This window comes from Nylanderia fulva, unplaced genomic scaffold (genome assembly GCF_048542155.1).
Source record: "Nylanderia fulva isolate GAGA-0341 unplaced genomic scaffold, ASM4854215v1 Scaffold5, whole genome shotgun sequence".
NCBI classification, from domain to species: Eukaryota; Metazoa; Arthropoda; class Insecta; order Hymenoptera; family Formicidae; genus Nylanderia; species Nylanderia fulva.
Window position 1 is genome coordinate 1,044,111 of NW_028190587.1, and position 22,410 is coordinate 1,066,520.

The following is a 22,410-nucleotide window of genomic DNA, read 5'->3' on the forward strand; positions in this document are numbered from 1 at the left end:
AATTTCAACATAATTATTTCACATAATATATATTTTTTATTAGGAATCATGAAATTTCAGACGCATTTTTCTTTTCCTCACAAATTCATCTAAAATAAATTTCAAAGCAAAAATACGAAAAATAGTATAACTAATTTTTTAAGCTTTTTATAAGCAATTAAAATATTTTTAGCATGTAATTTTTTTCTATTAAAAAATAAAAGAATGACAAAGCGAAAATTATAATGAAAATATTGATATAAACATTATTACATTTTATGATACAATGATGCATAATGTGTATAACGTAATATACGTAATGTGCAATGACAAAGTCTTAACAAATCGCAAACTATTAAAAAATTTTCCCATGGCGAATTTTGAATTCTGACTCTGTATTGCACAAAGAAAACGCAATTTCTGCAATATCTGAAAGATGAAGTAGATGTAATACTTTGTCTCGTATTTTTCCATTGGCTTCAGATTGAAGACAAATGAAATCGCATTCAATCTATGTTGCTCAACAAGAATTCAGGAATAGAACGTTTGAAGAGCAACAATAGCGCAAAGTTTTTCGAAACATGTACGCACGAACGCATGCACGAACACATACACGTGTATATATATATATATATATATATATATATATATACATATATGTATATACATACATAGACATATAAGTGTGTGTGTATGTGTGTGTAAAGATAAATATAAATATATAAATTTATATATATACACATATATGCGTGTTTATTTTAGTCTCTTTTAATTTTTTAACATAATAATACAAAAATATATATCTGTAAACAGAAGTACACAAGGCAATATTCGCCCATATAATTTACAGCTAATATCGTTCCTGAGTAATCTAGTTGCTATAAAATGAAAGGAGTGGGGATGAGCGTCAAGAAAATCAGCCGAAAGTGCAAACCGGTTACAGGCCTGATGTATTATATATTAAACGGAAAAATTTGTAAGTTGGTATGTTTTGATGTAAAATTAATCTGCAGACAATGTACTATCTAAATAATGAAATAAAATATTTTTGGCTACTTTTATATCGTATTATAAATCGATAATTGATATTTTGTCATTTCTTATCATGGGGATCTTTTCTCTGGAGAATCTTGTGTTTGTATAAATAATAAATAATTAGTTCATTATATATTTACAACGTTTATTCAATTTCTATGAAAAAATCCATATGTGCAATATATACATATATTTCGAAAGTTCCCGACAAAGAAACAATTTTCTACGCGTGCACGACAAATCTCAAGAATTATTTTTGTTCAAAATACAGTCTCACTCATGATTTGCGCCTACAATTCAGATAAGAGCAGGTACTGAAAATATTGATGTATTTCGATGTTCTATGCGTGTTAAAATGTGCACCTTTCATTACTGACTATATATGCAACTATCGTTTTTATATTAATTATGAATTAAAACTGATATTGTATGATTAATTCTGACAAGCAATTTTAACGTAAGAACAATTTTTACAATCTTTCCTTCTGATAGAAGAGATATAATTATTGCTAGCTAATCATAAGACATTCAAATTTATAAACTGGCCCGGCTGCTGCGAAGTAACTCTCATGAAAACACACACATATATATAAACAGTATTTAATGTTTATTTGAGAATACGTCCCGATAAGACATATATTAAATTTATACACAGTACAGACCAGTAAAGTTTGTATTAGTAAAGTCAAAGGCGATTATACATACACGCTTTAACGTCGTTCCGTTAAAAAGAAACGAGATTAATAGGAATTCTCTAGAGTGTTGCAATATACTCGCCGGAAAGCACAGTAATCAAATAAATTTATAAATACTATTCTCAAAATAAAATTGTTGGTAAAAACAAAAAGTCCAACTGGACAGCCGGAAATGTATGAATGCCATCACTGTGCACAGACATTCACTTTTCAGATCATCTATCTCTATCATTTAGAGTTACACGACACCAGAGAGAATTATCCTTGCTGCAGTTGCGGCTTACAATTCATATCTAAGTCAGATGTGCGTCAACATGTAGAACAGGATCACAAGAATGTTCGTTTAAAGTGTGATAAATACGATAATTATTTTGAGAATTTTGACTCCCTTGAAGACCACAAAAACAAATATCATAATAATGGCAAGGAAGCTTCTAAAACGAAACAGAAGAGAAAGAGGAAAAGATGCGACAACTCTGACGCGGACTCGGAAGGTATGTTTCGGCAACTTTAGTTTTCTGTGTAAAATTGGCTACAAAATGAGTGGTTTTTGTAATATATACATTATTATATATTCTTGGTCTAATAATATGCAAATGACGGAAAATTTAATTACAACGACAATTCTTTAAATATTTGAACAGCGCAGCGATTATAGGAAGAGAACATGATTTTATTATAAAACATAAAACCGCTAGACATGTATTAGCATTGTAGAAAATTGACATGTTAGACAATACAAAAAATATGTATTCATTCTTTTATATTAATGCTAAGTTTTTTTTTATTTTTATTTGTGTGTAGTTCCTTTGTATTATAAAACTTCCCAAGAAGAACAAAAAAGTCAAAATAATGTCAATTTGACGTCATATTGACTAAATTTGTGTCATTTTTTGGTCATGGAAATCTCGATCTCGACGATGACTAAAAAATGACTTTTTATATCGACTCTTTTTACCTGTTTAATTTTTAGAAAATGTGACGTACGTTTCTCGACTGTGTATATACAATGCTTATTATTATGAAGATAATTAAAGATAATGTTTTTTATATTCAGATATCATTGTAATTCGCAGAAGAGTTGAGTTATTCTATTAAAAATTAAATTGTTGACTAAAATATTATTTTAAGCGGCTCACTTCTTAAAGTTGCATCTCAATTATTTTTAATACAAACTAATAATTTTTTATCATTGTGAACATCAAAATATCATCAAAATTTTATACAATTTATCATTTTGACGAACTAAAATTTGACAATATTTTGACATCATTTTGACAATTCTGTTCTTTTCGGGTTACCAGGACATGCGATATTTCAGTGCGCAAATTATGTCTTTATTCATTAATAAATATTAAAATAATAATTATAGTTATTAAATATATGTATCAATAACAAATATACAAAAACAATCCAATTTTTGAGTAACATATTTTGAAATGTTTATACATATTTATTAAATGATTAAAGATAATTCTCTAAACCAAATTGACTTTATCATTTTATTAATTTGTACCGTATTATCTCCTCTCTAAATGTGTTTCTCAGTTGTGCATCGTAATCAATTAAGCTTTCAGCAGTATAAAAGATCGTAGTTTAATTTTTGTTGGAAATATACAAATTTTGATTTAATTAATTAATACATAAAATAAACTTTTGAAATAAATCTAAGAAAAGCGGAATAGGCACGGAAAAACCTCCACGTATGTACGTTTACGGTCAAAGTAAGAATCATTTATATGCGTATATAATAAATAAAAATTATTTATGTTCAAAATATCGCTGCATGACTTCCACACACGATTCAGGTAATAGCGTTACTGGAATAATCATTTTGATGCTCTACACGTTAAGTCGAGCATCTTTTCTATATCAATCAGTATGGTACCATTTGAAGAAACAACGACGCAAATGTTTTTAACATCGCCGATAAAGGTAATTACAATGTCTAAATACGAATGCAGATTTTAATGTTTGTTTTTTGAAGTATCTAAGCAGCGTATATAGAGTGTTAGTCTATATTCTACGTGAACGCAATGCGGCGACCTACTAAGCTTATGTCTAAACACCAGTCAATGACCATTTAAAATATTTAAAAGTCAAAGATTTTATATCAAAACATTCTACATTTCATATATTTTATCATGAAATTGTATGGCATTGACGCTTGTTAAATTAATTAATTAAAGTAAAATTCATCTCCATTTCACTATTTCATCATCTTTCAGTTTCATTGTTTTTCTATCTCACCGTTTTATATAGTTTATTCTCTTAATCTTTTAGTTTATTAATTTTTTCCAAATAAAAAATTTTGAAAATTTTAATTACTTGATTTCTATAGCTTTTGACATCGAGCAAAGGCTCAGCAAATTATTTAAAAAAAAAAAAAGGAAAAATGATTAAGGTAACATTTAATATAATTCTGTATGTAATTATCATGTCTATTGCTAGTCTTGTATTCTTCGTTACTTTGTTACTTACATTATTATCAAGAAACAGGTAATTATAAATGCTTGTTTGTAATAAATATCTTCATACAAATAATTTTAAAAAATAATTATGTAGAGTTATTATTATTGTGTATCATAAAATTCAGTAATTTTGGCAGTCATTTATATAAATAGGTTTATGCTGCGCGACTGTTATGGTTGGAATGTTGTAACCATCTACCCACACTTGTCAGATGGAACTAGATCTAGCTTGCCTTTCATAAAAAACACCTCGTATGATGTAATTGCTAAATTTAAGAATTTGCATCAGTATTTAGTGTATATATAACCGTATATATTACCGCATAAAGTACATGGACCCATGCTACATAAAATGACGTGGGCGCGTGAATTTTTTATTCGCCTGCATATCCTTGTCTTCGAACATTCACCTGAGATCATTGACCAGAGATGAAATCATACAAAATTTATTAGAATCACAATTTAAAATTTTAACTTACATCTTATTATTAGCCTTATTTTATAAACAATATATACAATATTTACAATAAAAGTAATTTATAACAAATTTAATTTACAACCAATTAAATTCTTAAGTCACTTATAAAATTCAGATAAGAGTAAATTGCAGATATTATTTATTTTTTACTAATTGGAAATAAGATATAGTAAATCTGTTAATATAAGTATGTATATATAAACATTTTATATTAAATAATTTTTAACTAATTAAATTAATTATCTTGAATTATAAAAAAAAAATAATTTTTATCTGATTAAAAAAATTAAATATTTTCTATGCTAGACAAACTAATATAAATATATAGCGAAATATATTATCACCTGTCATTTTTTAATTTCTTATAAAAAGATCCACTTAAAATATTCTCATTTATTAATGATTACAACATTTATTCTATAACAAGCCACGCTCGATTAAATACAAATACAATTCTCTTTACATTTTTTCGTAAATAAAATTGTTATTTAAAACGAAAAGATATACACCAATAATATTGCCTATAGATGAAAAATAAACATTTTAAAAATTGTTTAATGCTCATTATTATAGCTTGCATAAAAGATTTTTGAGAATTCAATGAAGATGCAGCAAAAAAATGATATTAAAAGGAAACATCTAATTCTTAACTACAAAATCAAATGCTAATCTTTTAATAATCAAAATTTGTAGATTAAAATAACAAAATATTTAATTAAAAAATAATTAATTAAAAAATAATTAATTAAAAAATATTTAATTAAATAATATTTAATTAAAAAATATTTAAATAAAAAATTTCTCTTAAATAAGTACTTATACATTTTATAATAAAATTTATAGTATGATCTTGTTTTATAATATTTTTATAATATCTTATAATATCTTATAATATCTTATAATTTTTTTTATCAAAATGATCTATATGATAAAGCATTATAAATAACACATTTAATAAGATAGATAATAAACTTGTTATTAACATAAAAGTAGGTTTATAAGTAGGTTATTAACATAAAAGTAGTGCGAGGATTACATCATCGTTACTTCAAGCATTGTACAACTCAATGCTGGACTCTATTGCCTTCACTTTGGCCTTGCTCGCTTTTCGCATTTACCTAGACCCGCGTTTCGCCAAGGAAAACAGTAGGGGAAACTTCACAGTTACGTGAATACCCACGTATTTTTTTAATTAGACATAAATATTCCTCGCGGCTAACAAAATAGTATCATCGATTCTTTTGAATTGTGTGTCAAGAATTTTATGTCAAGAACTAATCGGCGATTACAATCGTATGGTTAGTTATATATATGTTCTTCATTTCTGCGATACAATTAATTTAATGAGGAAAATGGCAGATATACATTGATATATATATATATATATATATATATATATATAAAGATTACTATTTTTATTCCTTGTAAGAAAGTAATATTAATCTATAATATTAATCTTTTTTGATATTATTTAGTGCCTAATTTAAAAGATGTGCATTATATATTTTTTTACACAATTATCTGCAGAACTATACACTGTTAGAAATAATATATAACTTAAAAAATGAAAAATATATGAATTATTAACCTCTCAATGGTAATAAATTTTAAATTGTTAACTGATATGCAATGCATTTTTGCATTGATAGAAATTTATTAATATTGTAGTTCGATACCCATATTATTTTTATCAATAAATGTGTAAATTACTAGTTTAATACGAGTCACGTTTTCTCAAGTACAAAAAGAATTTAGTATGCATTATCCGATCTATGATTAAATCTACTTTACTTAGAACTTGTACCTTAGACAACGAATTATATACTACGTGTATATTATACTGCTGAGCTTACATCATCAACATGTTACCGAGTTTGAATGTCAATGTCAACGTGATGTGTGACGAGATAATAGTTACTATTGTGCTAGATTTCAATAGCAATTTGACATTTGACACACATACACATCAAAGAAATTTCCGTCCATCAATCTCTCTTAAGAGATAAAATAAAATCATTTTTATATACAATCTTATACAAACATTAATCACGATATTGTATTTAAATGATTGCATTCTATTAGTTAAAGTTAATTATAATCACGTATAAAAATCATATTTTAAGTCTAAGATACTGTAAAATTATACACGGAAAAAAATTAGCCATTATAGCTAAATTTTAGCTGTCATTATATTACAAATTATTATGCCTAAATTTTAGTTATGGTAACTATTGTATTAATATTTTTAGCTATAATTTAACAAAGATAATTGTATAGTTAAAAATATTTTATCATAGCTAATATTTAGGCATGATAACTAAAATAGAAAACTTATTATTGAAAATAATAATACATTTTTATTTGTTAAATGTAAATTAATTTGTGATGAATTAGAAATCCTCTATTTCTTAATATTTTGTTAATTTTTGCAGTCTATCGTTATTTTATCTCTAATATTTCATATTTTTATTTTATCTCTCATATATCATATCTCTACATACTACGTATTATAAATATAAATATCTACCCAAGATAAAACATTATATCTTTATTGAACGAATCTATTTTGTACAAATAAATATCATTCAGCCAGTTGACGCGAAACAGCTTGTAAAAATGTAGAAAAATCTTCATGAGGTTCTAAATGCAGAAGTTGGCAAGTACGGTCCCATAATTTCTTGGCAATTTGATCATCTCTTGCTTTGCAAGACGATCTAGTCACACGACATTCTCTAGAATATAAGTAACATCATATATAAATTGGTTAAAAATATATTTTAGAAACAGAAAGAAAAATATGACAAAGTAAAAAAAAAAGAAGTTTATTATATTCGTGTATTGTTAAATTTGCAAAAAAATCAAATATAATTTTATTTATAATTATTTTATATAGATATAATGTTTTCATATATTGCTTCTTCTTACGCATAATAAAGGCCGGTCTCATTAGCCACTTTTTCATCAATCGCACAATGTATAGTTGTTTGCGCTCCTTGCACTGGATTTTTGATGAATGGTCGCATAATATAGTCGAAAAAGAATGTCGCGCCCGGAATTATTGTTTTATTAAAGTGTCGGCCTAATTCAGTTCTTATAACGCCGGGATGTAAACAGTATACGTTTATTCCGCTAATTCCTGCCTCTGAAAATCATATATTTTCAATGAGATTATATGCAATTTTTCTATAAGAAAAATATATCATATTGGTATATCATGTTATAAATATAACTAAAACAACTTTTTCATATTAATAGTATAAATATAAATAGTAATAATTTTTTTCAATAATTTGTTATTTAAATGCAAGTAATTGATATTTTAATTTTTTCACAATAAGTATATATGTATTTGTATTTCATTCTTTTACCTTTTAATCGACGTGCAAGTTCCTTAGTAAAAAGTATGTTTGCCAGTTTACTTTGCGCATACGCCTTCAATGAACCATATGATTTTTCCAAATTAATATCATTGAAATGTATATTACCAACTAAAATAATAACAAATTTAGATATAATATCAAATTATTAATACTATTATTTATGTATATTAATAATCCATATAATATTAGCCGACATAAGAAAAGAGATTTTTCAAAAAATGAGAATCATGAAAGAATTTATTAATAATATAATACTGTTTTTCTTATTTATTACATTTTTTTCTTTTTTTTATTTTTACGTACAAACATGACCAGTCGATGACACGTTAACTATTCTACAATCATTCGCTCCTGATTGCATTTTTGGCAATAGTAGTAGTGTCAAGAGAAAGTGTCCAAGATAATTCGATTGCAATTGCAACTCGAATCCATCTTCAGTGGTTTCTTGTGGACACATCATCACACCAGCATTATTTATCAATATATGAATAGCTGGTTCAATCGTCAACAATTTTTTAGCGCATTCTCTTATACTGTTTAAGCTGCAGAGATCCAATGGATATATCACGAGCTCACCTACTTTACCTGTGTACTGTTTACTATCTGTGCTGAATATTAACAAATAATATATATTAAAAATAATAAATTATGTAATAAATTACATTAGATGAATTACATTAATGAATTATAATATATATAAACAATATACATAATTATAATAAAAATACTTTTTTTGCTTTTTGGCAGAAGAGTTTCCACAAAATGCATATTTCTTTACTTCTCACTATACCATATAAAAAACTCAAATAGCGAATCTAATTAATATTTAAATACATATAGATCGTTAAATGTAATTAAAATTTTTTTCGACTTGAGATTAAAAATAATATTTTACAGAAACAAACAATTATATTACAAGAAACTGTTATTAACAATAAAACGTGCAATTTTTAAAGATAACAAAAAGATATTAACAATATATTAAAGAAATGAATAAAAAACTTGAGCATATTTTACACATCTTAAAAACAAATATAAAAAAGATTTTATATAATGTTTTTAACTTTTAACATAATTCATTATTTTAAAAAGTTATCAATCATTACTTTAAAAAAATAGAGCATGACAATAAAATGAGACTCGCTCATTATTAAGAAAGTTCAAAGTATATATGATGGATTGAAACGTACGCTAATTATATTTATGACTTATCTTTTTAATTTACAATAAAGTGTATGCTTATGAAATTTTGTTAAATTGTTAAATATCTACTTAAAATTCAAATTATACTATAAATATGCTATAAATAATTGCACACATATTTTTACTTTTTCTTTAGAATTGATTTGCATTAAAAAAATCCAAGCTTATAATTATAGGTACATTTTTATTTATATATTTACCTGGAAATATTCTTTATATCTTCAACTGCATTTTTTGCTTTTTCCACATTTCGACAGGCCAAAATCACTTTTGCGCCTAAATGCAAATATTGTTTTTATATGATTATATTATTTATTCATACCCTGCATTATATTGGTGTCTTATTAAAATAATAATAAATAATTATATAATATCTATAAATTATTTATATAACAAAAAGATCACGCACACAGATAAGTAATTATTAAGTATTTAATAATTCATGTTGACACAACGTTTCTCTCTGTTTTGAATTGTGATAAGTATGCTAACTATTCGTTTTTCATCAAGAACTTTTTATTTGAAAAGAACCACAACCAGGGTTGGGCAGATATGTATCTTAAAATATCTGAGATATGTATTTAAATATGTATCTTATTTAAATACAATATTTAAATGCCGAATAATCAATAAGTACTTCGAATTTTGTGATTAATTATTTAATCTAAATGTATCTTGTATTTAAATGTATTTATGTAATTACATATTTGTCTTTTAAAACATGAAACATTAATGTTTTTAAAAGGAAATAAAAATTAACAAAGATGTATAATAGATTATACTCTGTACATAAAATATTAATTTTTAATCTCCATTTAAACTCATATAAATCTACAGTAATTAACGCGTGTTTCAATCCGTCCTGTCCAACAATGTTCGCCTCGATATGATCCCTGATTTTGTTCAGATCTCGGATAGTTTCATCGTTAATATGCGAGAAATTAACCCGTTCCGTAGGCGCTGCGATTTATAAAAAATTAAATTTCTCGCATATTAACGATGAAACTATCCGAGATCTGAACAAAATCAGGGATCATATCGAGGCGAACATTGTTGGACAGGACGGATTGAAACACGCGTTAATTACTCAAAAACTCTTGATTCTGAATAACTATAATTAAATTTCGATATTATGTGAATTGTAAGAATTTATATTTCAATAATTATACTGAAGAAGACCGCGTGCGGTCGAAACGTTTATAGAATGATTGTAATTTGCGTTAGTTTTAATATAATGACTGTAGTTTTATAATTTATACATGTAATAAATGGTAGTTGACTGAACATCTCGAATATTCAGCTCGATAAGTTGGCCTTATATTTATCACTTTGTTTTCAATATACAATCTACTTAAATTATTATACTTATATATATATATATATATATATATATAATGCTATATGCTATTATACATATAATATACATATAAAAGGCAATAAGAGCTAATTAAGTTCTTTCATTAACATTTATTTGTGGAAAAAAATTTATAACATAAAATATTAGACAGAAATAAATTCGAACGTTTTGGTTGCCTTTTTCAACCTTCTTCAGCGCATCATTTAAAATTAAAGATTAATAGAAATTAACAATCAATTATTCATAACTGTCAATATAATAAAACTATACAGAAACACAGTTATTTGCATAAAACTACGTCAAGCTATTTTTTTTTAAACAAAATAAACGCTTTTTTAAACATGAGCATTTTTATATATTCTATTCCTCAAATCATCATTCTATGTAATTGTCGCGAAACAGATCTCTCGCTAATTGTTCGATTAGAAGGTATACATATAATATATGCTCATTTTAATTATTTTGCAAAGTTTAAAGTTCAAATAAATAAACTTATCTTTCAAAGTGTTGAAATTAACTTATTTTTGATATATTATTTTCATATAATTCTACAGTCAGACTATATTGAGATAAAATAAAGTGCTATTTTTAAACTGTAAAAGAGATAACATTCTGTAATTCCTAAGTTTTAGTGTAGAAATGTCAAGAATAAAATTAAACTGTTAAAACTGTTAAAAATTTGCATATCATGCTTTCGTATTTTTGATTTTTTAAAAAGTTAAATATACTTATAAAATAAAACATATTCCATGTCAATAAGTGAGTTATTCCAAAAAATCGACTTTTTTAATAAAGATGATTAACTTACAATTAGTAACATCGAATATTCCAGGAAATATTTTACGTGCAAATATCTAGTTATTGTATGCAAAATCGGCTCATATTGCGCAAGCAAAACTTTATCCTAGTGCGTCATCAGTGATGCAGCAAATCCTAGCACACTTTGCGCGCGATCTCATCTCGTTATAAGCATGCAAGACGGGCATATTCAACAAGCATATTGCTGTCACTATCACATCATTGGCATATTTATGTACAGAAAAAAAAAATCCTTGATTCAAGTATATTTTTATTCTTGAACGCTATTTGATTGATTTAAGCATAGAATGCTCTTTATAATCAAAAATTTTCATTTGCCTTAATAATAAATAAGTTTGTGTGAAGTATATTTTATCCTTAAGATATATTCTTGTTTCAAAATCGCATATGGTAAAAACAAACTTAGTCGCATTTGAACTAAGAATTATTATATATACTTGAAAGTACCGCTTATATCCGATGCTCACTTGTCACTTGTCCTTGCAATATTTATAAGTAAATTTCAGCTTCAACCAAAAATATTTTGCACTTTGTTTTAAGGATAAATTATCCTTTATCCAAAATTATTTATATTTGGCGCTATTATAAGGATAAAATATACTTGAATCAAGGCATATTTGCATTCTTTCAAGAATACTGTTTTTTCTGTGTGGCAATTTGATATCCATTTGCACGTGATTTGCTGGTGTATTAAATAATACATAAAGCTAACCATATTCCACATGCAAAACTCAGGCAAATATCGTACACAGTTTAAATGCATAAGACGCGCAAGTTTTGCGCGCAACAATTGTTATCTGCAATGGGATGCTTCATAAGTGTGTTTAACTTTTTAAAAAATCAAAAATACGAAATCATGATATGAAAATTGAAATCGCTTTGTTCAAGAAACATTTTTATTATGGAAAGATAGATTATATACATATAGTATTAATTTATATTGTTTTCGTTTATATTTCTCTAAAATCACAAATCAATTTTTTCCATACATTTCTCTATACTTATCTCTATGTGAGAAATTATAATTGTATCGGGCTACATATATAACCTACAGATAAAATATAAAAATTAGAAATCGATATTTACCTCTTCTGTAAAAATCTCTGGCAGTTTCCTTGCCAATTCCGGTATTTGCACCTGTTATCACTGCAATTTTATTATCCAAACGTGCTGTGCTGCTGCACAATTTATGATAAGTCCACATAATTTCTTTTCTTACAATCTCACTATTACGCGCTCTTTGTATCTTAAAGCTTGGAGCTGAAATAACTCTGACAATATGAAAGTAATAGTGAAACACTGCATTACAAGCATGTTTAAATGAAAAAGTGGGAAAGATGAAAGGAGAAGGAGCACGTAATGATAGAGCTGAATGCACGCATGCGTTTCGTAAAAGTGGGAGAAATAAAAAGAAACAAAATGTGTGTATGTGTGTGATAGAGCTATATAACAAATTAAATAAATTGCACAAATATTTACGATAATTATTATATAGATGTTCAGAATCTCAACGCAAAAAATATATTTTAAATACAGAAAATATAAAATTATATTTATATAATTATAATATAAAAGCAGATAATTATAAATTATAAATATAAATATAAAATATATAAAATTAGAAGTAAAAATGTTATTTTTTTTAGTTATAACATGTAATCCTATATTAATAAAAGTTGGTTTTTTATGTGCCACAACTTACACTTGGTAGAAAACGTTTGTAAAATATAATCCTTTTTTCGTTTATTAACAGATAATTGCAAAATATAGAATTAAGTATCAACGCTGCAAATATGAAATACACAGGTAAACTTGATCATATATCTATTAATAAAAAACAATTTTAATTTTAATGGAAGTTTTCGATATATTTTAACAATTTATACTATTAAATATTTTTTACATTATAAAAAATATTGCATATAAAAAACTAATTTATATGTTATATACAAAAAAATGATTTTTTGCAAAACCATACAGACAAAAATATCAATTAAGCATATATATCTGAACGATATATATTTTAATATATAAGTACACACACATTTTATAATATTTTCACAGTGATTATGTTAAGTAACAATATTATTATACTATATTCTTACTCAAATTTTCTCTTTAAACTCGTTTATTCACGTCAACAAATTTTCTCTGTCCTTATTCTCAAATATGTATATACTAGCTTTTCGGACCGCGCTTCGCGCGGTCCTCATATAGTCTATATTAAATCCGTTTTAACACAAAAAATTAATTCTTTTTTTGTATTACCGCGAACTACTTCCACATTTGTTGTTCGACTTTCACGAAATTTATACCAAAATAAATGTTTAAATTTTTTTGTGGATGACTACTATGTTATCTATTTTTTTCTCCCAGATATTTTATTTTCTTTTTTTAAGACACGCTTTCTCTCTCTCTCACTCTAAAACACACGCGCTCCCTCTCTCTCTCTTTAAGACACATGCTCTCTCTCTCCTTATCTCTCTCCCTCCCTCTTTCTTTAAGACACACGCTCTCTCTCTCTCTCTCTCTCTCTCTCTCTCTCTCTCTCTCTCTCTCTCTCTGTGTGTATGTGTGTGGGGTTTTTTAAGTTTACGCTTTCACCTACGCATCCACCCACACAATCGCATATTTATGAACGGATTTTTTAAAAAATTGGTACCATAATGTTGCAAATTTTTGGCGACAATGTGGTTTTTTCAAGTGTTACACCTCCACCCACACGCATGCGCATTTATGGACCAATTTTCACGAAATTAGTACCAAAATGTTGTAAATTTTTCTGAGAAAGCTGCTGTGTGGTTTTTTTAAGTTTTATCCCACCCACGCATGCATCCACGCATTCACACATTTATTCACATACTTTTTTGAAATTTGTAGTTAAATTTTGTTGGAGATGGCTACTATGATTTTCACAAATTTTTATCATCCTATTCATCCACCCACGCACCCATGCACCCATTTGCATACGCATTTATTGACTTGGTCACACCAAGAAGTAATTTTTAAAAAATTTGTGTACGTATTTGTGATTATGTGTGCAATTCGTGTAAATAAACCTTTAATTTGTATGCAATTTTCACGAAATTAGTACCAAAATGTTGCAAATTTTTGCAATCACAAACATGTACACAAATTTATTTAAAATTACTTATTGGTGTGACCAAGTCAATAAATGCGTATGCACATGGGTGCATGGGTGCGTGGGTGGATGAATAGGATGATAAAAATTTGTTAAAATCATAGTAGCCATCCCCAACAAAATTTGAGTACAAATTTCGAAAAAGTCTGTGAATAAATGTGTGAATGCGTGGGTGAATGCGTGGGTGGGATAAAACTTTAAAAAACCACACAGCAGCTTTCTCAAAAAAATTTGCAACATTTTTGTACCAATTTCGTAAAAATATTGGTCCATAAATGCGCACGCGCGTGGATGAATGCGTGGGTGGAGGTGTAACAATTGAAAAAACCACATCGTCGCCATCTTCAAAAAATTTGCAACATTTTGGTACCAATTTTAAAAAAATCGGTTTATAAATATACGATTGCGTGGGTGGGTGCGTGGGTGGAGGCGTAAACTTAAAAAAATAAAACACCAGCTTTGTCAGAAAAATTTGCAACATTTTGGTACTAATTTCGTGAAAATTGGTCATAAATGCGCATGCGCGTGGGTGGGTGCGTGGGTGGAGGTGTAACACTTGAAAAAACCGCATCGTCGCCATCTCCAAAAAATTTGCAACATTTTTGTACCAATTTCGTAAAAATATTGGTCCATAAATGCGCACGCGCGTGGATGATTGCGTGGGTGGAGGCGTAAACTTAAAAAAATAAAACACCAGTTTCCTCAGAAAAATTTGCAACATTTTGGTACTAATTTCGTGAAAATTGGTCCATAAATGCGCATGCGTGTGGGTGGATGCGTGGGTGGATGCGTGGGTGGAGGTGTTACACTTAAAAAAACCGCATCGTCGCTATCTCCAAAAATTTTGCAACATTTTGATACCATGTGTTCAGAAATATTGCAAAAAAAAAATTTTTTCGCAAAAACATACCCTCCTCTGAAGAAAAAAAATAAAAATAAAAAAATTAAAAAAAAAACCCACAGCAGCCACCCCCGAAAAATTTGCAACATTTTGGTACCAATTTCGAGACAATCGGTCCACAAATGCGGAAGTAGTTCGGGCACAGACAGACAGACAGACAGACGGACGGTGCTTATATATATAGATTAAATTAATCCCTCTCTCTCTTTCTCTCTCTCTCTCTCTCTCTCTCTCTCTCTCTCTCTCCCTCTCCCTCCTCAATATTATATATAATAATATAATATTATAAATAAATATTATGTAATATAATCATTTTTTGCAGTAAAACAGAAAGCTCGATGGGCAAGAGCCGGAAGAGGTACCAATTTAAAAAAAATCGGTTCATAAATATACGATTGCGTGGGTGGGTGCGTGGGTGGAGGGGTAAACTTAAAAAAATAAACCAGTAGTTTTCTCAAAAAAATTTGCAACATTTTGGTACTAATTTCGTGAAAATTGGTCCATAAATGCGCATGCACGTGGGTGGATGCGTGGGTGGGTGCGTGGGTGGGGGTGTAACACTTAAAAAAACCGCATCGTCGTTATCTCCAAAAAAATTTACAACATTTTGATACCATGTGTTCAGAAATATTGCAAAAAAAGATTAAACATACCCTCCTCTGTAGAAAAAAAAAAAAAATTAAAAAATTAAAAAAATAACCCCACAGCAGCCACCCCCAAAAAATTTGCAACATTTTGGTACCAGTTTCACGAATATCGGTCCACAAATGCGGAAGTAGTTCGCGTACATACATACAGACAGACGGTGCTTATATATATAGATATGTATGTGTGTGTAACTTTCTTTATTTCAATAAAACCAGTCAGTTATATAATGAAACTATATGATATAAAAATTAAAACCGCTTGGTTCAAGAAACTTTTTTATTATGAAAAGCTAGATTATATATAATAAAATTCATATTAAGTAGTAATTCCTTTTTTCCGCCAGTAATTAATAAAATAAATCAAATAATTTTTAACGACCCAACTGGCATAAAAAAAATATCTTTATTGTTGGTTAGACATCAAATAAAATTAAGGAGGACGTTTCGACCCTTGTTTGGAGTCCTTCTCAAGTCTAAAAATTACAAACAAAAAAATACTAGTTCTTTAGGAATGTTTGTGAATAGAGATGTAACATCAAGTAAAATCAGTACTTCATTATCATCAATCTTGCAATTCTTAATTTTATTGGCAAAACTCCATCCGTCTTTAATGCAGAAGACGGGTTTCTCAACTGACCTTTCCAATATGTCGTGTAAAAATAGAGCCACATTATACGTAGAACTACTGAGTGACGAAACTATAATTCTTAACGGAACTTTAATCTTATAAATTTTCGGTATACAATATCCCCTCGGTAGATTACCATTAGTAGTACTAAGATGTTTATATATACACAGAAAAAACAGTATCCTTGAAAGAATGCAAATATGCCTTGATTCAAGTATATTTTATCCTTATAATAGCGCCAAATATCAATAATTTTGGATAAAGGATAATTTATCCTTAAAACAAAGTGCAAAATATTCTTGGTTGAAGCTGAAATTTACTTATAAATATTGCAAGAACAAGTGACAAGTGAGCATTAGATATAAGCGATACTTTCAAATATATATTCTAAATTCAGTAATCTAAGTCGCATTCGTTTATAAAAATATTCAAATTTTCGATTTACGCTGTAACATTGAAAGACGACTTTTATTTTTAAATTCATGATGGATTCGTGTTGGAAGTATATCAAATCAGAAGGACCTAAAACAAGGGTCAAAACGTCGTCCTTAATTTTATTTGATGTCTAACCAACAATAAAGATATTTTTTATGCCAGTTAGGTCGTTAAAAATTATTTGAAAAATTTATATTGTTCTGTTTTATATTTTTCTAAAATCATAAATCAATTTTATTTCTTTTTTTTATTCTATTTAATTATATTTTTTTTTAATTTTGTTTTTTAATAAGCTACAGTAAATAATCAAAAGCAATTCTCAAAAATAGAATTATAAAAGATTAATTATATTATAACAAATTAATTTATTAATTATAGTAAATATGCTTTTCCTTTTGCGTTATTGTTTATAATAACTCTGTTCGTTTTGGCTACACTGGCTACACTAGTTCAGAGATTATCTTTTTTCTTCCAATATCGAGTAGTTAGTGTAACCAAAACAAACAGATCTAATGTATACGAAATTACAAAGTTTATATAATTTACAGCTCGTTAGTTGGATTAAAAATTTATCATTAATTCAGCATGTATATATCATTCAGTAATTTGACAGGAAACAGTTTTCAAAAATTTGGCAAAATTTTCATCACATTCCAAATGTAGAAGTCGACAGGTTTGGTTCCATAAGTCTTTGGCAATTTGATCGTTCTGCGCTCGCCATTGTGGAATCGCAACTCTGCATTCTCTAACAAAATATTGTTTGAAATAATATTAAAAAATTGAATAGAAAAGAACATATAAAAACATTTAATGTATAATACATATTGTGGACAATTATTACTCATAATATAAATATTAAATCTAAAAAAATATTGTATATGTAAAATTAAGATTTTAAAGAGGCATTGTTTAAACAAAACATATTATAGATATTCTTTTTACTAAAAATACAAAGAGCATATATAAACACACATTATATATATATATAAAATTATTCATCTTTTAATTAAATTGTCATCAATTATATCATATTAGTCTTGAAATTATTTGAATTACTTTTTATACTTATTGATTATATTTGATAAAAATAATTTTCCATAGTTTAATTTGTTCTTTACTTGTAATAGAGACCCGTCTCATCTGCTGCTTTTTCATCTACCGAACAATATATCGTCGTTTGTGCACCCTGTTCAGAATTTTTAAAAACTGGTTGCATCAGCAGTCGAAAAAAAGTACTTGCACCTGGAAATATTGTTGTACTGAAATGACGACCTAATTCTGTCGTTATAACGCCAGGGTGCAAAGAATATACATTTATTCCATTAATGTTTGCTCCTAAAATAAAAAAATTCTATTTAATTATTTAATTTTTAGTTAATTATTTATTTAATTATTTATCTATTTATCTAATTTAATCCTCCGATAATCTCTTTCTAAAAAATATTTTCTATCTTTCTGTTTTTTATCATGTGTGTAAATTAACATTTTTATGAAGAGAGAGTTAAAAATTAATATCTAAATTAGCATTTTTTATAATTTATTATAAATTTTAACAAGTTATAACAAGTTTTTAGCGATTAGATAAATAATAAAATTCTTTTTCTTCTGATAATTGTTATTATTAACCTTTTAGCCGACGTGCAAGTTCTTTCGTGAATAATATATTCGCCAGTTTACTTTGCGCATAGGCCTTGAAAGGAGTGTATGATTTCTTCAAATTTAAGTCATCATGTATAGCACCATCTATAATATTAAATTAATAGCCATAATAATTATATTAATAACCTTAGTATATTGATCTTATTTTATTATTAAATATTCTTCTAGAAATCCTAATTAAGTTTACGTACAATTGTGAATTAATGATGATACATTTAATATTCTACAACCAGGTCCAGAAGACTGCATTTTTGGCAGCAGCAGAAGCGTCAAAAGAAAGTGACCGATATAGTTTGTTTGTAGCTGCAATTCGAATCCATCTTCAGTTGTTTCTTGTGGACACATCATCACGCCGGCGTTATTTATTAACAGATGAATAGCCGATTCATTTGTTAATAAATTTTTAGCACATTCTTTCACGCTCTTCAGGCTAGAGAGATCCAATCGATAAATTACAAGGTCACCTGGATTACCTTGAAATTGTTTTCTATCTTTTCTGGAAATTATTACAATATCTCGTAAACACCAATTATCATAATTATTTTTTTTAAACACAGTAATAATTATTCTAGCGATTAAGATAAATGATACGACAAAAGATATATTTTAGTTACGTAATAAAATGGAAAAACGTAATTTACTTGGTATATACGAGTACATCCATTACATAGTTGCTCAATAAATTTCTTTAATAACTTCAATTTATTTACAATTATGTTGACAAGCATGAATACAAATAATATATATAGACAATTTTTATATTTTCTGTGCAATTTTGTGCGCATTACGTTACATATATATATGTATAAATTGCGCACAAAATTGCACAAAAAATATAAAAATTTTCTTAATCATGTAGGAATAGATATCAATATAATGTATTCTATTAATGTTATTTAATAACTATTAACTTTCAATTACTAATTGCTAATTAATAATAACTACATACACATATATCATTACAAAATATTATATTTTATCAATATGCATATTTATACATGACAAAAGAGTTAAATATAATATATATAAATATATATAATATCATATTTTGCCATTTATAATTATACATATTTCTGCATATTTATGTATAGTTCTGTATAATTGTACATAATTTTGGAAAATATATATAAAAAATTTTTTTCCAGGAATTAAAAAGTTATGAATACTTATATAATCATTTTAAATACAATCTGTCCATGTTTTAATAAAAATATATAAAACTATATCTATATTTATTCTTACTTCGAGGGGAAATTTGTTTTAATATCTTTAAGGGCATCGTTGGCTTTTTGTATATTTCGACAAGCCAAAATTATTCTTGCACCTATAAAAAAATATACTAAAAGTTAATTTATACATATAAATACATTAAATATCTTTATAATAATTACTATGTAAAATTATTTATTTATTGATCTTAGAAAAAAGTTATATTATATATAAATATAATTGGACTTGCTAATTATAATTTATTATAATTAATTATAATTAATTACAAAATAGAGTGCAGCACTATATCAATAAATAAATACACATCAAAATTTATTATATATTTTTGTTCTTTGAAATAATTATATGAATAAATTATATAAATAATCGAATTCTTGATGTTGCCAGTCAATAATTAAAAGAATAATTTACGACCGATACTGCGACTAATAAATATTTAATAATTACTACAACGTTTCATATGACAAGAAGTTTTGTTCGCATAATATGTATACGGTTTTTAATTTTAAGATAACGTTTAACGTTTTGTATTCACATATATTTTTACGCATTACTATGAATTTATTGTAATTACTTTATTGTAGTACACTTGATAAGGACCAAAACCCATGATCAAAACGTTGTGATGATTATGAAATATTTATTAGCCAGTATCGGTCGTAAAAATTACTTATCCCTTTAAATTATATAAATTATTATATAGAAAAATAATTATATGTATATAGATAAACTACTCAGCCAGAAATGAATGATCAAATTGACGTCGAATCGATGTCAATTCGGCATCGATTTATTTAATCGATGTTGATTCAACGATAAATCGATGTCACTTCGTCGTCGATTCGATATCATTTATGGCTGGGTATGTATGAAGATAAATAATGATCAATAATATGGCTAGAACGCTTTTATCATAAATAACAAGAATAGAGAATGTATAGCTGTGAAGAGCCAAATATAATACTTAGCAATTCGCCACGACAAGGAACAATCTCAAAATTGTAATATCTATATATAAATAATTATATATAGATATTACACACACACACACACACACACACACACACACACACACACACACACACACACAAATTCTCTCCTTCTCTCTTTCAATTGAACAAGTTGTTTTAAGAGACTGTATATTTCAGTTATATAATTTGATTTGTAAGAGATATAATTTTAAAAATACCTCTTCTGTAGAGATCTCTGGCAGTTTCCTTGCCGATTCCAGTATTCGCTCCTGTTATAACTACTGTTTTGCCTACAAGACGTACTTCACTGGTACATTCACTATGAAACGACCACATTTTTATATTTTTTAATATAACTTCAATATTTTTTATCACTCCTTAAAAATGTAAACATTAATTTTTTGTTACTACAAACTTAATAAGCTTATACTAGGTCCTTTCTAAAATAATTGATGATGTTCTAAATAGCAAATTTTATTATAGCGAGTCGTAAGGTTTCACACGCAAATACAACAGAAGATTGAATCAATAAGAATGAGTAAAGAAAGGAATTTAGTGTATACATATGTGCATGGAAATTAGAATTGGTCTAGGAACAAACTAGATTCTTTCTAGATCATAACTCTATAATTATAAGGTTTGTTCTTTATTGCTGCGCGAGTGAACTAGTGCACACTGGTGCAGTAAGTTAAAGTGAAACAAAATATACTTGTCTCACTTTAATTTATTGCATCAGTTCACCAGTGCAGCAACAAAGAACAAACTCATTGAAATATATCTATAACGCCATCAGCCGGCAGCAGTCGACATAAAATTATACTCGCACACAACTTGCATAGCGCATGGCATTAAGCATAAGAAAATTGATTGGTTCATAAACATGTGCATAAGACAGTAGACCAATCACATTTCTTATGCATATGCTTATGCACCTTTTCAAGTTTGTATGGATACACCTTTAATACTGTGTTGGATCAATAAAAAACAACACGCACAATTTATCACATTAGAACAACATAAGCGTGCACTACGCATACACTATTGTCCAAATTTATATTAAAAATAAAGTAATTTTTTAAAAAATAATATAAATATATGTCCTCTATTTTTATTATCAATTATCAAACTGTTTACATAGTCGCGATGACAACCGCTCGATAGTACGAATATAATGCATTTTATTGCCTTTTACGTTACATTATGTCACGAGTTTCTTAAATATTTTATATCATCGAACAAAAAATTATTTTATTTAAAACAATAAAATGTTTTCAAAGCCTGAAAGATAATTATTTATTAGATATTTATATTGTGATTATATTAACATTACTTAAAACAGTCTTTTATTATTTATATAAAAATTATTGTTTTTTTATATTA

At 26.9% G+C, this 22,410-nt stretch overlaps 2 protein-coding genes across 2 annotated transcripts; both read right to left on the reverse strand.

Annotated features, from left to right (window-relative positions):
- Window positions 1-7,191: 7,191 nt before the first annotated feature.
- LOC114942030 (retinol dehydrogenase 11-like) lies at window positions 7,192-12,729 on the reverse strand. The gene is made up of 6 exons (XM_085486990.1): window positions 12,504-12,729; window positions 9,442-9,517; window positions 8,342-8,646; window positions 8,027-8,146; window positions 7,584-7,800; window positions 7,192-7,390 (listed from the first exon to the last, which is right to left on the reverse strand). The coding sequence occupies exons 1-6, from the start codon at window positions 12,619-12,621 to the stop codon at window positions 7,240-7,242; spliced, it is 987 nt and encodes a 328-aa protein (XP_085343116.1). The 5' UTR covers window positions 12,622-12,729; the 3' UTR covers window positions 7,192-7,239.
- Window positions 12,730-16,117: 3,388 nt separating this feature from the next.
- LOC114942050 (retinol dehydrogenase 11-like) lies at window positions 16,118-21,588 on the reverse strand. The gene is made up of 6 exons (XM_029317330.2): window positions 21,249-21,588; window positions 20,072-20,153; window positions 19,021-19,325; window positions 18,797-18,913; window positions 18,289-18,505; window positions 16,118-17,915 (listed from the first exon to the last, which is right to left on the reverse strand). Exons 1-6 carry the CDS (start codon window positions 21,364-21,366, stop codon window positions 17,765-17,767), a joined length of 990 nt encoding a protein of 329 aa, XP_029173163.1. The 5' UTR covers window positions 21,367-21,588; the 3' UTR covers window positions 16,118-17,764.
- Between the last annotated feature and the right edge of the window lie 822 nt (window positions 21,589-22,410).